Source organism: Podarcis cretensis (assembly GCF_951804945.1).
Source record: "Podarcis cretensis genome assembly, chromosome: 10".
Lineage (NCBI taxonomy): Eukaryota > Metazoa > Chordata > Lepidosauria > Squamata > Lacertidae > Podarcis > Podarcis cretensis.
The window spans coordinates 24,730,369-24,751,659 of record NC_137179.1 but is presented as its reverse complement, the minus strand read 5'-3'; the positions used below and the strand labels follow the sequence as shown (position 1 = coordinate 24,751,659).

The 21,291-nt window shown below is 45.4% G+C and overlaps 2 protein-coding genes across 2 annotated transcripts in view; both read left to right on the top strand.

Moving 5' to 3' along the window:
- PAH (phenylalanine hydroxylase) overlaps nucleotides 1-21,291 on the top strand; it is a 77,372-nt gene that overhangs the window by 43,829 nt on the left and 12,252 nt on the right. The gene's annotated exons all lie outside the window — the stretch shown is intronic.
- LOC307225098 (tyrosine 3-monooxygenase-like) lies at nucleotides 1,136-18,960 on the top strand. The gene is made up of 12 exons (XM_079992861.1): nucleotides 1,136-1,416; nucleotides 2,452-2,626; nucleotides 4,960-5,048; nucleotides 5,284-5,351; nucleotides 5,744-5,794; nucleotides 9,143-9,288; nucleotides 11,505-11,640; nucleotides 12,344-12,413; nucleotides 13,764-13,820; nucleotides 14,589-14,684; nucleotides 17,889-18,022; nucleotides 18,723-18,960. Exons 1-12 carry the CDS (start codon nucleotides 1,285-1,287, stop codon nucleotides 18,880-18,882), a joined length of 1,314 nt encoding a protein of 437 aa, XP_079848987.1. The 5' UTR covers nucleotides 1,136-1,284; the 3' UTR covers nucleotides 18,883-18,960.

Here is a 21,291-nt window from a genome sequence, read left to right as displayed (position 1 = left end):
GCTGGACTTTCTTCCTCACAAGGCAACACACAATTGCAGATCCATACCGAGTGTAGGGTGCGAGTGTGGACCGACACCAGACAGCCCACGTATTTGCAGGTTCAGAAGTTTATCATAGTTTAACGGACTCCGTTGTTTTCAGATGCCTGTTTAGTTTGACGGGCTTTATACACGAATCAACCAATTACCGTAATTAATTTCTATTCAGTTTATCAGACCCTTGAACATAAAGCATGACATAAAATCAGCGGAACACACTGCAATAAAACACTATCTAAATCTATATCGTTATATCTATAGCCAAGAGACGCACGTGGTTCTCCCATTTTATCCTCACAACAGCCCTATGAAGTAGACTGGGAGGAGAGACACAAACTGGCCACCCAATGAGCTTCATAGCTGAGTCGTGATTTGAACCCAAATCCTAGCCGGAGTCTATAACCAAGCTACCATACTTCTGGCTCTTTGTCGTATTTTATATTTCGACTGATCGTCCTTATCTTATGTTCTGAATAGGTAATCTGTACAGATGAAGGGCGGGTTATAAACACTTTTAATAACACATACATACCAGTCAATAATCCATTTATTTATATCCCCCATTTCCCAGGAAATATCTGTGCTCAGGGCGTTTTAAAACAACAACAACAAAAACAACAACCCTAAACAGTTGAACAATAAGGAGACCTAATACAAACCTAAGATGATGATGATGATGATGATGATGATTTATTTATACCCCGCCCATCTGGCTACAAGCAATAACTAAAAAGAAACCCCAACATCGCACAATTTAACAGACATTTTAGCAATTTAACACCCGTCAACATTAAAGCGAGCATAAAGCTCACCAATCGGTAAGGTCAAAACATCCAGTCGATGGGGGAACTCGCCCTGCTTTGAATGATAATAATTATTAAGGCGCTGCTTGGAGTACCTTCCCAAGTTGGTCCCCCCTACAATTCTCCTGGTGGGTCTGGCCACACGTGAGCAGAGACTCCGCCGTCTCTCGCCCTTCTGGGTTACATGAGCCCACGTCCCAAGTGCGGAAAGACAAGCCCCAGCCGTCGTGGGCAGATTTCCCTCTCCCCACGAGCTCCTCGATTGCTTGCCAAGCTGAACCAGGTGTGTAAAGGCGCTGCCGCCGCCATTCCTGGAAGGCGAAGTGGGCTCTCCACCTCCTCCCAGAAAGAGCCAAGACTGCTTTGCCTCGACTGAAAAGCTGACGCAGGACATCTTCCCCGGCAGACCCGCACGAACCTAGACGAGGAGTTGCCCTCCAGGATGGAGCCGTCGACCAAGAAAGAAGCTTCTGCGGGGGAAAGAGAGGCTGGGGGAAAAGCCACACTGACCCTAACCTTCGCCCTCCGCAACGGGAGAAAAGCTGGCATTTCTAGGGCGGCCAAAGTGTTCGAGGTACATCTCTTTATCACATTGATAAGGAGCTTGAGAGTTTTATTCGTCCCCATTTTTAGCCTGCCATGTTAAGCTGAGATTGGCTCAAAGTCAGGAGGTGGCCTTCAAAGCTGAGTGGGGATTTCCACCCTTGCCTCTTTTCATCCTACAAAACGCTGATTTCTTTCTTTCTTTTAAAAAAGTGCTTTATATACAGGTCCGTGAGGCTTATTTTGGTATTGATTTCCTTTTTTTTCATTAGAAAGCAATGAAAATGTTTTTAAAATCTTAGCAATGGAAAAATAATAAATAAATGTCTGTAGGGGTCAGCGTATTAGTTTTCAGTGATCATCACCAACATAATTCATTTTTTTAATGAGTAAACTCCCAGCACGTTTGGCCAAAACTGTGCATCAAATGTTAATTTGGAGCAGGGTGATGAAGAGATAATTAACAACATGCCCTGCCAATGATTGTGGTAGAGGAATATTTGCATATGAGCTATGAGCCTCAATAACATAAGAAGATTCCTGCTGGACCAGTCCAAGGAGGACCCCTCTTTTCCAGCACTCACACAGTGGCCAGCCAGGTACCTCTGGGAAGCCCACTAACAGGAGCCGAGAGCTAAAGTCCTTGCCCCACTGGTGGTTCCCTGCAACTGGTACTCTGAGGCTTACTGCCTCTGACAGTGGATGCGGAACATGGCCATTAGGGCTAGTGGCCACGATTTTAATGGTGCTTTTGTTAGAGCTGCAATTCCATGTGCACTTAAATGGGCACCAATCTTACTCAAATACAATGCAACTTAACTTCCCAAGTAGAGATGCATAAAATTGTGTAGCACAGTTTCCGGTTAAACAAAAGGTTTGGTTCCAGATTGCTCTGGGAAGGAGGGGAAGTTGAATTCGTATTTTATTACTTTTATATGCTTGCTACTTTTGTTGATTTGCTTGTTACTTTTGTGAACAACCCTGTGCATTGCAATTGGACACACACACACACACACACACACACACACACACACACAACATGCTTATGTGGGACTGCCTTCTACAGGTGTTCGATACTAAAATCTATCACCTTGAAACCAGACCAGCTAAAGTATCTAGAAACACTGCAGATGACCTTGAATTTTTTGTGAGATGTGAAGTTCCTAACTGCGAGGTCAGCAGCCTCACTAACTCCTTAAAGAGGGTGGCGGAGGATGTGAAAGCCAGCCAAGAAGAAAGAGGTAAGCAATCTGTTGGGCTTCTGCCTCACTCTTCCATATAGACACATAAACATTTTTTTTTTTAATCAGTAGTGCCATATTCATAAGGGTTTATTAAGCTGTAATACCAAAAATAACCAAGCCTGTTTTATGATTGCTGAAGACTTGGGTTTGGGAATCCTTCACTCCTCCAGGAGTGATCATCCCTGGCCAGCAAATCTGGGGGGTTCCACAGGTGTATCTGGGGTGGTCCATCTAAATTATATGAGCTGCAGCGACTCCAGCTCTTGTTCAACCCCTACATGATGTAGGTATCATGTACTCAGAGGCGTCTTTCCGATTGGGCTTACTGGCGCCTTGCACCAGGGCGCTGGCCTCTCAGGGGCGCCCCAGCGAGTGGGGGAGCTGTGCGGCTTTGCCGGTGGCCTCCCCTTTCCCTGCACCAGCCAGCAGCGATCCCTGCAGAGGCTTAGGACGGAAGCTGCGCCCAGCCTGTGGGAAGAGAGAGGCGGGCGATGATGAGGGGGAGGAAGCGGAGTGCAAGGTGGAGGAGGAAGGAAGGAGGAGGAAGAAGAAGAAGAGAGGTGCCCCCCGGCTTGCCCCCTTTCTTCCTCCAGCTGAGTAGCCTCCACACTGGGTTTGCCGCCCTGTTTGCAGGATCCCCATGCCTGTCCTGTTTAGCTACATCTAGCCCGAGTCATGAGTAGCAGCAGCTGCTGCCCTGGTTTCTCTCTCTCCCTGGAATCGTGCCCTGTGTTTAATGTTATGGGCAACTCTATTCTGGGGAAGGGAAGCCTCCTCCCTTCACTTTTCAAGCCCTGCGAAAAATATCACCACCATTATTATTATTATTATTATTATTATTATTATTATTACTACTACTACTACAGCCCTCCACCCATAGATATCAGGGCTGCTCACAGCCTGAAACTACGGTACTAAGCACATGCTAAAAACTAGAACAAAGGCAAACCAAACCAAGACAGCAACCCTCATTCTCCCTTACTTGTGAAACAAGCCTGTTAATTGCCTATCCAACTAAAAAAAAAAAAAAAGATCAATGCAAGCTAAAAAGCATTGCAGGGGGCTGGGTTAGATGACCCGCAGGGTCCCTTCCAATTCTACGTTTTTCTGAAAAACACACACGCACAACCCAACTATGGTCCCTCTGCAGTCCTTGCCCCAAGCAACAGTGTGTGAGACTTGCTCCCCAGAAAGTGTGCCTTGTTTTGCTACCTGTGGTTTTTGGTCTCTCGTCAGCCCCCTCCTACCAATCTATTCATATTCCTTTCTCCCTAATCTCCAATATTACATTTTTCTCTGGTTGAGACTTAAAACAGAAAGCCCTAATTCCCAACTGTGTTTCTTGCTGCAGTCCTACTGTCTACTCAGAAGTAAGGTCCTATTAGATTCAGCAGGGCTTACTCTCAGGTAAGTGCAGTTAGGGCTGCAGCCTTTGTGACCCAAGTTTTGGGTCCTTTTTAGGTTCAGGATGTTACTGCTTTACACCCCCACCCCCACAATATTTGAAAACGTTGGCTTTGTACTTAAACACAAATTGGCTGGGAACTTCATTTTCTGTGACTTTAATAATTTATTTAAAGAACAACAAGCTGGTGATTGCTTTAACTTTTAGATATGTGATGATTTGAAACATGAGGATGAATTAGAAGAACTGCTGAGTCTGGAATGAGTCTTGCTTTGGAATTGAGAACTTCATTAGATTTTCTTCTGCCTTTTCATTTTATTTTGTTCTAAGGGATGCGGGTGGCGCTGTGGGTAAAACCTCAGCACCTAGGACTTGCCAATCGCATGGTCGGCGGTTCGAATCCCCGTGGCGGGGTGTGCTCCTGTCGTTCGGTCCCAGCGCCTGCCAACCTAGCAGTTTGAAAGCACCTCCGGGTGCAAGTAGATAAATATGGACCGCTTACCAGCGGGAAGGTAAACATCATTCTGTGTGCTGCGCTGGCTCGCCAGATGCAGCTTGTCATGCTGGCCACGTGACCCGGAAGTGTCTGCGAACAGCGCTGGCTCCCGGCCTATAGAGTGAGATGAGCGCACAACTCTAGAGTCTGGCAAGACTGGCGCGTACGGGCAGGGGTACCTTTACCTTTACTTTAAGGGCTTGGTATAGATAATGTGTAAGCGATTTCAAATCTGATTTCATTTACACATTACACAAGCCCTTAGAACAAAATAAAATGTCAACAACTTTGGGGAACCTTTCCTTAAAAAGGTCAAAAACTCTGGAAAAGGGGGGGGGGCGCTGGAGGGATTTTTGCACCACAGTGCCGGATATGCTTAATTTGGCCCTGCATGCACTCACGATCTGTGGTTTACTCCCTCGGCTGCAGCACCATGGTTCCCAAAGAAAATACGAGACCTTGACAACTGTCATCATCTGATCACCAAATTTCACCCTGATCTGGATCATGGCCATCCGGTGAGTTATTTAGACCTGGTGGTAACTGAGTGCTGCCCAGTTCATAAGCTCTATGATTTGCAGATCTAACTGGACAGTTGCTAACTTCATTTGTCCTCTTCCATGAAGCCTTTCTTTATTATCTCAACCATTATCAGAACTACATTCATACGCTAAGAATTTGGATCTCATTATATTATGTTTTTTGGCTATTCTACTTACTGCAGTGAAGTGTTGTCTCTCAATCCAATTTTAGGGATACACTGATGCTGAATACAGGAAGCGAAGGGCTTTTATTGCAGACCTGGCCTTCAATTTCAGACAGTAAGTGCACAATAAAACAAAACAAAAGCAATAACCATTCTCTCATTTTTCTTCACCGCTCACACATTCATGCAGTTGTAGTATAATTTTCTGCAGACTTCTGTGGCCTCCTCTGTTGGAAAACAGGAAGAAAAGGGAGAACTTCTAAAAGATAGTGAACGTCTGTAGTTATTTTAAGGAATATTTTGGCTTATATTATTATTAACAATAACAACATATATTAAAATTATCTGGGGCGCGGCCTACCTAGGCCCACCAATATTTTATTCAAGTTGGTAGCTTTGTCCCTGATCAACAAACAATAGGCTTCAGGGACACTTTCTAGAAGATCCTTGGTATTGCCTATATTTGTAGCATGTAAGGGACTTCTAATCACACGTGTTCTTTTACAGGGGTGACCCATTGCCAAGAGTTGAGTACACAGCCCAGGAAACAGCTACATGGTAAGTGCCTGGTGTCACAAGGACCCACAAAAACCGTAGAACATGTGGGGTAAGGTGAGAACGTAAAATGGCTCCTTCCCACCTTTCCATTCTCCAGCATGGAAAATAATAGTGGTACCTTGAACCATATGCAACACGGCACATCTGATTCCAACATCGGAAGCAGAGGCCCCTCTCCAGCCGCCCCCTCAAAGAGAGATTCATACAAGGGAGAGGGCCTTTTGAGTGGTGGCCCCTTTTTATAGAATGCCTATCCCAGTGAGGCTGCCTGCTCGATACTAGCAGGAACATCCTTTGGGTCCCAGGTTAGGACATGCCTCTTATTCCAAGGTTTTGAGGGAATACATAGTACCTCGGGTTAAGAACTTAATTCGTTCTGGAGGTCCGTTCTTAACCTGAAACTGTTCTTAACCTGAGGTACCACTTCAGCTAATGGGGCCTCCCACTAGCTGTTCTCACCGCCACGCGATTTCTGTTCTCGCCCTGAAGCAAAGTTCTTAACCCGAGGTACTATTTCTGGGTTAGCGGAGTCTGTAACCTGAAGTGTCTGTAACCTGAAGTGTCTGTAACCCAAGGTACCACTGCATGATGATCCTGCTTATTGCCATTTCTTGGTGGAGGGTGGTATTGTAGTAAGTCATCAATGGAGTCAACTCCTAGGGGCTGTGGGGGCTTCAACCCCCACAATAAAATATTAGAGGGGGCCAGGCCTTCGCAAAGTTGATGGGCATTCCCAGTTAAATGGTGTGTGTGCAATGCATCATCTGATTGATTATGTGGGGCGGAGCTTACCTGGGCCCCCCACAATATTTTATTCAAATTGGCATCCCTGTAAGTCATCTAGAGACATTTCATATTATTAGGTGACAAATAAATAAGACGTTGGTTGAGCAATGTACACATCTAGTGGGATTTACAAAGTGCATTAAGCAGCTGTAGACTGTTGACGCAGTTAGGTGGCTGGTGGCCAAAATGCAAAACAAGTTTACAGTCTATGCCTGGGTACAGTTTGGAGAAGAGATGGGTATACTGACCCTCACCCCATATTCAAACCACAAATTATTATTCCAGATTCCGGGACATCACACTCTTTGGCCAGCTCAGTAGCTCAACAAAGTGGCTGATATTTTTTCCCTAAACAATTCAATAGGTCTCTGTTCTAGCTATGCGCTTAAAAGGAACCACTTTCATACAGTGGAGCCATCAGAGCAGGTCTTTAGGGCAGAAGCCTGGCACAACAGAATGGGCAGCAGGGCTGCCTGAACACAGCAGGGCCGAGTCATCCACACTTGCTTTTCTGCACAGGTCTGGAATTTCTAGGTCCACGTCGGGTTTTTTTGGTTTTTGGTTTTGGTTTTGTCCTGCTGCCTTCCCTGGGAAAACTCATTTTTTATTGCTGAATCAGAGCAAATGACAATCCACAGAAAACCCAATTGCTATTTGCTTCGATTCAGCAGTAAAATATAGTTTTCCCCGGGGAAAGCAGCAGCCGCAACAGTAGAAAAAAAAACTGCGGGTCACACTCAGACCCAGAAATCCCAGACCTGTGCCTAAAGACACAGCACAAAAGGATGAGCCCTCAGTCTAGAGCTGACGGCAGTCAATATAATGCCCTCCAGATGTTTTGGACTACAATGCCCATCATCCCTAACCATTGCCATGCTAGCTGGAGGTGATGAGAGCTGTAGTCTAAAGATCTGGAGGACACCAAAGCACCACGAAGGCACCACAGTTAGTCTGGAGTCTAAATGCACTACTCTCAGGATCACTTGCATGAGGCCACCAACATGGGTGGCTTTGAAAGAGGTTTAGAGAAATCCAAGACCACTAGCCATGACAGGATGCCTCCAGGGACCACTGATGATGTGTCAAAATCAGAAATCATTCTGATTTCCTCACAGGGAGGATTAGATGATGTTGGGTTACCCTACACCCTGCAGGGCCTTTCCCCACTTTTGCCTCTGGCCCTGTGCACCACTGGCATGGTTGGCCCCAAGCAAATGCAGCTCTTGAATTGAAACAGATTATTCACCCCTGCTTTTGATAAGAAATAGGACAGAATAATGGACCAAATATCTTGCTGAATTCACCCATGCTGTGTAGGAAGCACAAGTTTGGTTTCTTGCTCTCCTGAACTTTTCCTGACTGATTGTGGAAGTGGTCTAAAGCTCATAAAGCTTTTTGGGTTTTTTTAAAAACAGTACTAACAGTAGCCACCACTGGAAGCTGATGTCTTTTGTTTCTCATTCATTAACATAAACTGCACCCTAGTCTTGATATTTATTGAAAATAGAGACAACCATTATGTGATGCTGAATTTCACCCTTCATAGCAACACTTGAGCAGCTGAGGGAGGGAGGGAGAGAGGGAGAGAAATACAATACAAACAGGAAAAGGTTATTGGCTTAGTCAGCATTTCCAAGAATGACCTCAATTTTCATAAAACAATGTTTACAAATGTGTGAGAGCCCCAGAGCTGAATAAAAACCTACTTCCACAAGGCTCCATGCCATTGCATGATTATGACATGCTCTCTTTCCAGCAACTAAACATGTTTCTTCCCTTTAAAGACAGTTACTTTAATCATCCCTGACTGCTGGCCCTGCTCGCTGGGGCTGAGTTGGAGTCCAGCAATATCTGGAGTGCAACAGGTTCCTCATATCTGCTTTACATGGCAAATCATTTTCCATGTTCCATGTGGTGAACACCATGAAATACCAGTAGCAGATGTCCAGTACATGTCCATTTGGTGCCCCAGTTGTTCCAGGAGGGCAATCAAGATGATCAAGGGTCTGGAAACCAAGCCGTATGAGGAATGGTTGAGGGAGCTGGGTATGTTTAGCCTGGAAAAGAGGAGAGTGAAAGGAGATATGACAGCCACCTTCAAATATCTGTCATGTGGAAGATGGAGCATTCTTGTTTTCTCCTGCTCTGGAGGGTAAGACCCAAACCAATGGCTTCAAATTACATGAAAGGAGATTCCAACTAAACATCAGTAAGAACTTTTTGACAGTAAGAGCTGTTCAACAGTAGAATGGACTCCCTCAGGAGGTGGTGGACTCTTCTTCCTTGGAGGTTTTTAAACAGAGGTTGGATGGCCATCTGTCATGAATGCCATAGTTGAGATTCCTGCATTCAAGGGGCAGGCACATTGCATTGCCTCCAGAGCTGAGGGGGCCCAGGGCCACACAATGTCACCACACCATGTGTGCATGCCCCGCAACATATGCACATGATGTCAACATGCCCTACAGCCCTGTCGCTGTTATGAGAAAAGTATGGTGTATCATTTAAAATATGCTGTTTGCAAAGAGGTCTGTTGTAAGCTAACACCGCTATTGTTTTCAGGAGAGAAGTCTACCAGAAGCTAAGCAGTCTTTATCCCACTCATGCCTGCCACCAATATCTGGAGGCCTTTCATCAGCTGGAAAAATACTGTGGGTATCAAGCAGACCATATCCCTCAGTTGCAGGATGTCTCTGCTTTTCTAACAGGTAAGGAGGTATGGCACTAGGACTGCTGCCAAGTAAGGGTGTTCTTATGAGTGGCAGAAGTGAAGTCTGGAAATGGGGGGTTTGTAGTGGGGCACACCCAACAATCGTTCAGAATTGGCTCAAGCTCATTTCAGAGCCAAATCCAAAACTGAGGTGGGATGAGTTCACTTATCACATCCTCCACCTCCTAAAATATGGCAGCTGGTTTCCATGCATCACCCTAAAAGTCCATTCACCCCCATTTTGGGTGGGCGGCTTTGTGGGCGGGCCCCAGGCCTTCCTGGCAAACTGACCTAGCACAGGCCGGATCGTAGTCCTGCTGCCAAATGGGCCAATGGCGGCAGGAGTTAGTGGGTGTTCTCTTGGGCACAGGACCAACCAACCAATTGCAGCCCTTGGTGTTGTGCCCAGGGGAAGTTTAAATGCCTGGCCAGCATGGCCTTGTGGTCTTCCTGTTGCTGTGCCAGTTCTCCCACCATCCGTCCCTCAGATTAGGGCTTTTCATGGATGGTTCAACCTTGCTATGGACAATCTCGGTCGCCTAATTTTTCAGGGACTGGGCAGGAATTTCCCCCACTTGGCTAATTGGCACCACCACTTGGGTTTTTGCCTACCTCACAGCAATCGTCGCAACTTTGTATGGAGGATAGGCATTGGGTAAGCATAGTCTTGGCTGGAGGGGAGGTTGTAGCCTCTGTTTGCCCCTCCATGGGTAAGGGTATCCTGCTAAAGGGATCCAGAAGGAGTGGCTCCTGCCCAATGCCCAGATGGAGGCTAGGGCCATACCACTCCTCCAACAGGGACAGCTTGGGGGACGCCCCAATTTGACGTAGGTCATAGGGCATCCCGGGAGGCAGGTGGCGCTGTGGGTTAAAGCCTCAGCGCCTAGGGCTTGCCGATCGAAAGGTCGGCGGTTCGAATCCCTGCGGCGGGGTGCGCTCCCGCTGCTCAGTCCCAGCGCCTGCCAACCTAGCAGTTCGAAAGCACCTCCGGGTGCAAGTAGATAAATAGGGACCGCTTACCAGCGGGAAGGTAAACGGCGTTTCCGTGTGCGGCTCTGGCTCTGGCTCTGGCTCTGGCCAGAGCAGCGATGTCACGCTGGCCACGTGACCCGGAAGTGTCTCCAGACAGCGCTGGCCCCTGGCCTCTTAAGTGAGATGGGCGCACAACCCCAGAGTCTGTCAAGACTGGCCCGTACGGGCAGGGGTACCTTTACCTTTACCTTTTTATAGGGCATCCCTCCCCCCAGCTTCACCCTTAGAAACACTCCCAGCGGATGAGCAGGAGCAATATGTGCAGTTGCTTACCACAGTGCCTATGGCCAAACCTCACATGTGTAACCAATAAAGTTGTGGCCTTATTTGATCCCAAACCAATATGCTGTATGGTGTCTAGTTATTTATACCTTGGGGAACAGGGTGGTCACGGGGCCTCGATACACAATATGGCAACTGGTTTTGTACTACCTTGGTACAAAACTGAAGGATGGCTTTCCAAGTCATTAAAGAGAGAGAGAGAATATTGTGTTTCTGGAATGCATCTATCCAGATACTAGACATGATTTTATTCCAAGGAACGAAAACCTATAGCCAAAAAGGGAAAACAATTTTATGTAGCTGTATTTGGAGGCTAAGAGTTGAAATTTGTTCCTGTAAGTTCCTTTAGGGCAACTGGTCATGAATTTCCTTTCAACTCTCTTTGGGTTTCCAGGAGATGTTAAGCATTCAGTCCAAGTGAGCCCCCTGCCCACCTCCCCTATTCTTTATTGCAGCCCAACTTTTATTGGAGAGCCATAAATCACAAGTAAAAGTTTTTACAAGTTACTCTTCTTACTAAATCCTTCTCCCTTCCTCTACCCCAGCCCACCAACTCTTGAGATATCCATGTTTAAGAACGTGACTGTGTGTCGTGTGTGTGTGTTGTTGTAGTTACAATTTTATATTACACAATTTTGCAAGTTGCTTGCGAAGAATTATTAACCTGAGAAGGTTACAGAATCATTTAGTGAGAAGAATGCATGAGCTAAGCATTCCACAGCTAGAGTGGAGAGCCTTGTCAGAGGAAGGTAAAGACATGTTTCCATGGCATGATGGCATTCATGAAAACTGAGTAGTGCATGACAGGCATTAAGTGATTTGGATGCAATAAATAAACAAATGCCTATTTCCACCACAACTCTATTCCGAATTTTATTCCTCCTTTAATTTTCCTTGTAGAAAGAACTGGCTTCAAGCTGAGGCCAGCTGCAGGGCTTCTGTCGGCTCGGGATTTCCTTGCTAGCCTGGCATTCCGCGTCTTTCAGACAACCCAATACATAAGGCACTCGTCTTCTCCAATGCATTCCCCAGAACCGTGAGTAGGAGTTGGGTGGTCATGTAATCATTCTCAGGCAGTGGCTCTGTAGAAGCTGGTTCAGTGCTTCCATATAGCACAATATTTCTGTTCCGCTAGGATTGGGGGTTGTGAGGACTCAGAGAGCTGCTGGGAGCAGGAAAAGGTTATAGGAAGTCTTCAAGATTCTCACTCCGTTTGGCATGAGCATAGTTTTGACTGTCAGCATCAATCTATTATGATCTGTTCACACGCAACACCCTTCTCTGGCCACACAGTAACTACTATTATCCATCTCTCCCCACCTCCCACCCCGCCCACCATCCATATTTTATTACGTTCCACTGGCTTTCAGATCCTGAGATCAGGATCCAACATCAGCATTTGAGATGCCAAATTCCTGTTTTGTTAGAAGTTGTATAAATGTGTCTGAGGTTCAAACTTCACTTGGCATTGATCACATGCAGTCCCCTCCCCCAATTTTTTTCTTTCTTTCTTTCTTTCTTTCTTTCTTTCTTTCTTTCTTTCTTTCTTCAAGAGGACTAAGAAAGGAACAGTCCACTAAAGCCACTGTCACTATCTTCTGCTGTGTTGTGGAGTTTAAAGAGGCATTTTAGGTACATTCTCTGGATTGAGATGTGGAAATCTAAGGATTGTCAGGTAGATGCAAGGGACACATCTTATGACTCTTAAAAAACAGCAGCACATGTTTTCGTTTTCACAGTGATTGCTGTCACGAACTGCTGGGCCACGTTCCCATGTTAGCTGACAAAGAATTTGCCCAGTTCTCTCAGGTAACGTTTCTGTTGTTCTGACAGGGAAAGGTGCTGTGGCTTGGTGGAAGGGCATATGTTTTATATGCAGGAAGTCACCTGCCCCAGGTATCTCCAGTCAAAAGGAACAGGAAGCAAACAACAAGGAAAGTCTGAGACCTTGCAGAGCCTCAGCAAGTCAGAGTAGATAACACTGGGCCAGGTGGACAAATAGTCTGATATACAGGAGTCTCCTATATAAGATTGTCCTCAATCTAGAGCGCGGGGAACTTGGGGTCCTCCAAATGTAGGTGCACCCCAGATCCTTTCAGTGCTTGCCAACATGGCCAATGGTCAGGAATGACCCCCGTTCTGTAGAATCATTTATGCCAGATAGGAAACCACTGGATTTGCTACCTAATTCCATCCACCCAAAGCAGAATGAGTTACAGGCTTCACTCAGGTGGGATGTATTATATAGGAGGGATGGCATGCAGTAGCCTCCAAGACTCGTAAAGAAGGGAACAATGTAGATATTAGACCTATTTTTATGGGACCAGGGTCTGGAGAGCTCTCAACCTCAAGTGTGAGGAGGTTGCACAGTTCCTTGGTATGGCCGAAAAGCTCAGTTCAACCCTGAGTGTTCAGTTCAACTCCAAATTATAGTAGGGGGCCAAATTATTTGATCCATCCATTTTCAAAGGTTTCAGGGGTTGGATGAGCCAGAAAAGGCATCCTGGAATTGTCTGTGCTCCTCAGGGGCATGCCAATTTAAAGGAGGGAAAATAGGTTGGGGATTCATCTGATAGATATGTGGCAGAGGGTTATAGATGCCCTTTATTTTACCTAAAAAACCTCCAAAAACCTTTGCTTCAAGTAGTGTCAGAGTTGCACTAACAAGAGCATTACTTCCTCCTTGAGAATGGACAAATGGTAATGACGCTACTCAACATGACATAGTTTTGCGAGGTTTCATTAAGGTGGATATGGGTCAAGTTTTTTCTATTCTGTGTTCCGCTGAGCATGGTTGGATTACATCACTTTTTAAGTGCAAACGATTTGGTTCCTAGTTCTGTGCTGATGTTGCCAGATGTGTCTCAAATCACATGGGTGTGGACCAGGAAAGACTATTTCATACTAGAAATTTATGTATCCTGCACACTTGGCTAAACTATAATCCAAATATGCAGCATTAGCTCTGAATTTATTGTTATTATTATTAACCTACATGATATACTAGATTAAACTGGGGGAAATTACAGGCATACAAAACTACACAGATGTTTGTCCTTAAGCTAAGGATCATACCTTCAGTGTAATAATAATTCACGGAAAAGGACTGTATGTTCTCATAAACCAGCCTTTCAATAAATATATTGATCCTTGATCTAGGATATTGGATTAGCTTCTCTTGGAGCACCTGATGCTGATATAGAAAAACTGTCAACAGTGAGTATATATATATATATTTATGTATTTTCATACTGCAGGTATATTACCAAAGGCTCAAAATATAAGCTATTTCAAGCTCCCCTAGAAAATGCTCAGTGGTTGGTTTTTATTTTTATTTTTACTTATTTTGTTTTTTTAATGCCAGGACATTTGGGTGTCTTGAGGTAGAAAACGCAAATTGCATCCTCTTCATGGAGATTACACACACACACACACACACACACACAAAATTATTCCCAAACGAACCCAGATGGCATCCTGATTTGTGTACACAAAGTTTGTGTGATTCTTGCAATGTGATATAGTCATGTTCCAGCACAGGGGTAGCCAATGTGTTGCCCTCTGAGTATTCTTGGATTCCAACTCCCATCAGCCCCAGCCAGCATGGCCAATGGTCAGGGATGATGGGAATTGTAGTCCAACAAGATATGGAGGGCACAGCATTGGCTACCTGTCTTCTAGCATGAGAAACAGAACCCAAGGTGGGTCTAGCAGATGCTTACCCTCAACTTCCCCACCCCAAAGGACTAAGTTTTGTTGGCCTCAACAGCCACCATTTTGTTTGACATTGTGGGGAAATCAAAATGGTCGCCACAGGCAGCTGCCTTTGAGGAGCAACGTTAACGCAGATAAATAAATTTGCAACCTAATGCAGTGTATTTCCAGGGACATAGTGACTACATACAATCACAGGATAACCTGGTGGGGCTGGGACTTCTCAGAGGAGTTATCATAGTCTACCCCATTCCTCTTTGTATTTACCAGCTCTACTGGTTTACTGTTGAGTTTGGACTCTGCAAACAAAATGGAACTATTAAAGCCTATGGAGCAGGTCTCCTGTCCTCCTATGGGGAGCTGATGGTAAGTTTGTTTCCCCCTCTCTCCAAGTATTATTTTAACATTAGATAAACTTACAAGCTGACATCACTAGAGGGCAGCATTACGCCTAATGTTCATGTGCTTCATTTTAAAATGAATCTGTCCCTCATGTTTCTAATAAATGGTGAAGCTACCAAGTCACCAGCAGAGTGTAATAAAATGATGAGGTCAGGATATTGAAAACATTGCTGTGGCGTGTGTGTTCCCCCCCCTCCTCAACTGTTGTTTCTATTACATTTATATACTGTTTACAAGCCAAAATGGCTTCTAAACAGTTTGCAACTATAAAATCAATTATAAAACCTATACATTCTTTAAAAAGCACAATAAAACAGTTCTACTACTGCATCAAAACATCCCCAATTCTAAAAACTATAACCCTAAAATAGTTAAAAACAATTAAAACTATAAGATCAGAAGGTGATGTTCCAGGGGAATGCTGATCCAAGCAGGTGTGTCTTCAAAAGCCGGTGGAATGCCAATACTGATTAGGGTGCCCCAATCATTTCTGATTGCAGTGCTGCTTTCCTGCACCAGGGCCCAACACTGTAGACGGAAACGCACAGTGGTGAGTGGTGACCATTGGAACTGATAGAGCAGAAAGGCAAGCCATTGGAACTGATAGAGCAGAAAGGTGGAGTCAGAGTCAATGATAAGCAGAGTCAGAACCAATGGAAGGCAGAGCCAACTAATTCTAGTTTTGTCTCCATTCTCCTGCTGAGTACTGCATTTTGGGATTCAGTGGAAAGGCACATTTTAAAGGCTTTACAACCTCTATTTCCACACTTTTCTTTGCTGCTTGTTTTGCTTACCCTGAACCTGGACCGTGGCTTCCAGGGTCCAACATCATCTCATAAAAATGCTAGGCAATTGCCCAAAATGCCCCAGAATGATGTTATGTTGCTCTGGGGCATTGTGGGCAATTATAATGGCAGAGTCTGGCGCTCACTTGGTAAGCCAACCCACCAACTCCCTGTGCAGTGTAAAGAACAGCCACCTGCTGAAATATGCAGAGGGGGGCAGTAACTGTTAGAATTCCTGCTCCATGACTGCAGTCATGGGATTTTTGTCTATCACATGACGGTATATGTGTGCCCTGCTAATACCCTCTACAAATTTGGTCTCACCCTGTGGAAGTCTGAGCACCTTTCTGGTCCAGCAATCTACTCACTATGTAATTATGTCTCTCTGCAAAGCTATCAAAAGATGGCTTTCAAAATATGTATTGTTTTAAGCAGTGGATACCATGTGCTTTTAATTGACAGCTCTTGTTTTGGTTTTGTAGCCGAATCCTTAAGGCAAACTTCAACCCTATTTTTCAACCATCACTTGGCCTAGAAACCTAGCTTTGCCTTTCAAAATAGGAGGTGAGATCTATCTATACGACGATATTCAAATCCCCAACTAGCATGAAAGAGTTTGCCTGCTGGCCAACCTTAAGTTTTCTGAGCTATAGAATGCACCCAAGACCCTGAGTTTCGCACTGTAATTTTACTGTATTGTCAGCTGTTCTGCATTAAATCAAATGAATTTCATGTTAACACCCCGGCTGGAGTCTAGCCTACGTACAGTAAAATGTAATGGCCCATACTTCACAATTGGCAGAGCTCACCCCTTGGCATGCTTCGCTTGCAGAAAAACAGGGCTCCCTTAGCTCCCTACAGGTCACCTTGGGTCATCTGATCATTTTAAAGCAGAACTTCCCACAGCAAAGAAGGGCTCTGCTTGAAAACTCACGCCTGAGGTTCTGAAACCTTTCAGCTGGCTTTCCCAAGGCCTGAAACACAATATATCTGCGTGTTTTTACTGATGCATCTGGTTTAGATTGAATGAGGACTCTCACAGGAATCTCCCACATACAGTGCACTGCTAATCAAGCAACTAGAGTCTTGGGTCCCCTTTAAAAAAAAATTGTGTCCTTTGGGTCAAAGCAGTTTTTTCTCCTCTAGTTCTTACACCATCTTTGGAAGAAATGGCAAGTAGAGGTAAAGGCAAATAAAGAGCTTGGGTGATTTAGAATACAAAGAGCAGAGTTTTACCCAAATGCAAGATCATGCAAGAGCCAGTGTGGTGTAGTGTTTAAGAGCAGTGGACTCGTAATCTGGTGAACTGGGTTCGCTTCCCCACTCCTCCACATGCAGCTGCTGGGTGACCTTGGGCTAGTCACACTTCTCTGAAGTCTCTCAGCCCCACTCACCTCACAGAGTGTTTGTTGTGGGGGAGGAAGGGAAAGGAGATTGTTAGCCGCTTTGAGACTCCTTCGGGTAGTGATAAAGTGGGATATCAAATCCAAACTCTTCCTCCTCCTCCTCCTCCTCCTCCTCCTCTTCTTCCTCTTCCTCTTCCTCTTCCTCTTCTTCATGTTGGGATCTGCCCTTATCACTACTGCCAGGCAGCCCTTCTCCCAACCTATCACTAACCCCCTTTCCTTTCTTTCCTCCAAGCCCACATGGTAGTGGCAGGGCAGTAGAAATGGAAGGATTCTCTGGAGGCTTCTGCGTGAGGCTTCCTTGGCTTCTAAGGACATGGCAGCCACAGTATCCCAGGCACTGGGAACCCTGGGAAATGCAGTTCCCCAGAGCTCCCAAGACCTGCTGCTAGCGTCCTACTGCCATCAGCTTAGTTAAGAGGAAGGGAACGAGAAGCAGAGTTAAGCAGTTCTTGACAGGAATAAGGGGGCTTGGGGAAGGGAGTTGGTCACATCCCGTTGCACCCATGATGACAACATTGGTAGCACATCTAATTCAGTCACAGCACGACTAATCCAATTTCAGAACTGAGCTTTTTTTGTAAAGAAAAGGAAAAGCAGCAATTATTTCCACTTTAGGGAGAAAACATTTTGCTCATCCCAGTCCCAAGCCACACAATGAGGAGTTCATTCATCATTAGAAATATACAAACTTGAAGTGTAGATATGAAATTGTCTCCAAAGGTTAAATAATCCAGGTGAACAGGTCATGTGATTGAAGGTGAGGGAAACACTGATATTTGATAGGAAGGGACAACTCTCCCCTCTTTACTAAAGTTAAACATTGTCACACACACCCCTTTGAAGCCCCATAGATTCCTTTCTTCCTCCCCACACCCGTTTAATTTTTTGCTTTGGTTGCTACCCCCTCCTTGCATTCTAAGCCTACATCTTTGACATTTCTGAACATGAACACTGTCACTTTTCTTTACAAATAGTATGCTTTGTCAAAGAAGCCACAGTACAAACCCTTTGACACAGACGCGATGGCCATCCAGCCTTACCAGGATCAGTCCTTCCAGCCCGTCTACTTTGTAGCAGAACACTTTGAAGACATGAAGTCTCAGCTCCAGTAAGTATGGCAATGGCACTCATTCAAAGCAGATAAAGCCCATCACCAAGTGAGAATGATTTGGCCTTCAGAACACGGAGTCATGCACAGATCTCAGAAGGTGTTGTTGTCCTTTCGGAATTCTTAACTTGGCATGTGTGTGTTGTGGAGTGAGGGTACACAGGGACAAAGCATCACCCCTTATTTCACAGCACTGGCAATTATGCCATCTCTTGGGGGGTCTTATTTCCTAGTTTTCTGCATGCCAAAGAAGTTGATTCTTTTTCTTCTGGGAAGAACCCACTAAATAAGCCGGGCGAGCTTCTCTGGGGAGAGCATTCCACAAATGAGAAGCCACCACAGAAAGGGCCCATTCTTGTGTTGCCACCCTTCAGACTTCTTATGGAGGGGGGAGGGACATAGAAAAGGAGCTCAGATGACAAGAGGCGGTCCTTAAGATCTTGAGGTCTTGAGCTGTGTTATATGGGGATGTCTCCAGGCACAGGGGATGCACCAACAATTGGAAGGATCATCTCCATACAGAACTTTTACTTGGTAAACATTAAGGCCACAGTTTATTTATGAGACCCTGCTGTATTTAATTTTCCAGTGGTGCCAATCATAAAACTGGAAAAGAACACACTTTTCTCCAGACCCTATAAAATGCATGCACTTGTAAAACGTAAAAACTCATCTTTTGATCACTTTTCCCCCTCTACAGAAAATACACCGTTAAGATCAAGAAACCTTTTATTCTTCATTATAACCCCTTTACCTGCAATGTCGAGGTTCTTGACTCACCACAGAAAGTGAAGGAAATTGTTATCCACTTGAAAGAAGAACTGAAAACTCTCTGCCATGCCTTTGAAAAGCTTTCGTAAAACAGTTGGCCTAAGCTATCACAGTTATAAGATACTATTTAGAGAAATGTGATTTACAGTGCATTTGTAGTCGTTGATGGTTCCTCGGTCAAAGAGAAAATGTATTAGTTAGTATTCTTAGTAAGGTAAGGTAAAGGTAAAGGGACCCCTGACCATTAGGTCCAGTCGTGGCCGACTCTTGGCCGAGGGAGCCGGCGTACAGCTTCTGGGTCATGTGGCCAGCATGACTAAGCCACTTCTGGTGAACCAGAGCAGCACACAGAAACGCCGTTTACCTTCCCGCCAGAGCAGTACGTATTTATCTACTTGCACTTTGACATGATTTCGAACTGCTAGGTTGGCAGGAGCAGGGATTGAGCAATGGGAGCTCACCCTGTCATGGGGATTCGAACCGCCGACCTTCTGATCGGCAAGCCCTAGGCTCTGTGGTTTAACCCACAGCGCCACCAGCATATTCTTAGTCAATCTGTAATAAAACATGGCTTGTGAAAGTGATAATCAGGGTGGGGAGAGTCCCCTGAGTATTAAGATTGCCAATTCCATCCTAGAGAGTGTGTGCTTGTATCAATACATTTGTTTCCAAACACAGCTTGGACTCATTCATATTTTAGATGCACCCCTAAAAAATATAAAAGCAATACAGAAGCATAAGTACTTGGGCTGGTCTCTGCCTCTCCACCTAGCCTACCTCAGAAGGTTGCTATGACGATAAAATGGGGGAAGGGAGGACCACGTACATTACCTTGGGCTCCTTAGAGGAAAAGTGGGATAGAAATGTAAACAACAACAACAACAGAGAGAGTTGGCTTATATCAAGTCAAACCATTGATCCATCTAGCTCAAAGTTGTCTACATGGACTGGCAGCAGATCACCAAGGTCTCAGCCAGAACTTGTTGGAGATTGAGCAGAGGACCTTTTGTAGGCACATCAGATGCTCTGCAGTGGCTACAGACAAGCCACTTGTGCGCCATACTGCTTGTGGCTTCTTTGGTGTAACCCTGCTGTATCACACCAAGGGATAATCCATTCTGGCACCTGCCGCACAATGATCACTCCGTTCATAGAATTCCTGGCTCAAAACACAGACTGCACACACACTATACCTTTGAAGCGTGTTCAAAACACAACTTCTCCCTTCATGGAATCCTGGGTATCGTAGTTAAGTTTTGTTGGGAATTGTAACTGTGAGGGATAAACTACAGTGCCCAGAAATCTCAATCTCTCTCTCTCTCTCTCTCTCTCTCTCTCTCTCTCTCTCTCTGTGTGTGTGTGTGTGTGTGTGTGATTTGAATGTGCTTTAAAGATATAGCATGTCTGCAACCACAGCCTCATGTAAGACTGCATTTATTTTGGATGGCTGCTCAGGTAGACAAAGACACCTCTTTGATTAGGCAGCATGTTCCACAACTGTGCATATTATATTTTGGCATCCTGGTGATAATTCTGCTTTGTCCACAAGATGGAACTGTAACATCAACATTCATCCTCTCTACCTCCTCCCAAACTGGAAAGAAGACATTCTTTTGCTCCTCCTGTGTCATTTTCCAGTTATGACTAGGAGAAGTTCAACTTGGATTACTGAGTGAAAGGGAAGTGGGGTAGTATTTGCTTCCCCCCCCCTTTTCTGCATGAAAAATAAGAGTCCGGTTCTCCTTAAGGCTGGCCCCATTAAGCTGTGCCTCTGGACTCCCCTAACTGTTTGCATCCTGGAAGAAAAAGAGAAAGAAAGCTGGACGGGGAGAGGAAAACTGAAGCCGAGACGCATCAGTTTAGTGAGCTATGGATGATTGATTGGTGGGAATGGCGATGCAAATAATACTGAGCTTTACCGGTGCCACTTTATACCACGTGCCTTCATTGTGTGACAACAAAACAGCTGATCATTCTACCCTGTCTTAGCAATATACCAACTGATCTGAAAACTTGATATTGAAAGAAGTGCATGAGAGACCACATAGGAGTGATCTGTTAGACCAGGCGGGAGCAGACTTCAGGTTTGTACATCCACTGGGCTTTTTATTAGAACCTAGAGGTTCATCAATCAGGGGCAAAACAGTGGCACAGGATGCAGAACAAAGGAATGTGTCTTTTTTTGCATTTCTGTAACAGAGCGCCCACTCCTGGGCTTCACCACGGAAGCAATACACATGACCATCTAAAGGCAGGCAGGCAGGTAGGCAGGCTGTAAGACCCAGTGGCGTAGCGTGGGTTGTCAGCACCCGGGGCAAGGCAAGTAATTTGTGCCCCCTAACCCGTGGATTTGCGCCCCCTAACCCTACCCCTAACCCCCAGATGTTGCGCCCGGTGCGGCCGGCCCCCCCTGCACCCCCCACGCTACGCCACTGGTAAGACCAATAGGTCCAGGGTCTAAAACAGATGGGGAACCTTTCTCAGTCCAGGGTCTACGT

Excerpts from the sequence above, each read along its gene's own strand:
- LOC307225098 (XM_079992861.1), top strand. The coding sequence starts at position 1,285 with ATGGAGCCGTCGACCAAGAAAGAAGCTTCTGCGGGGGAAAGAGAGGCT. Across the intron at positions 5,049-5,283 it reads ATCTGGATCATGGCCATCCG|GGATACACTGATGCTGAATA; the intron begins GTGAGTTATTTA and ends ATCCAATTTTAG. Across the intron at positions 14,685-17,888 it reads CCTCCTATGGGGAGCTGATG|TATGCTTTGTCAAAGAAGCC; the intron begins GTAAGTTTGTTT and ends CTTTACAAATAG.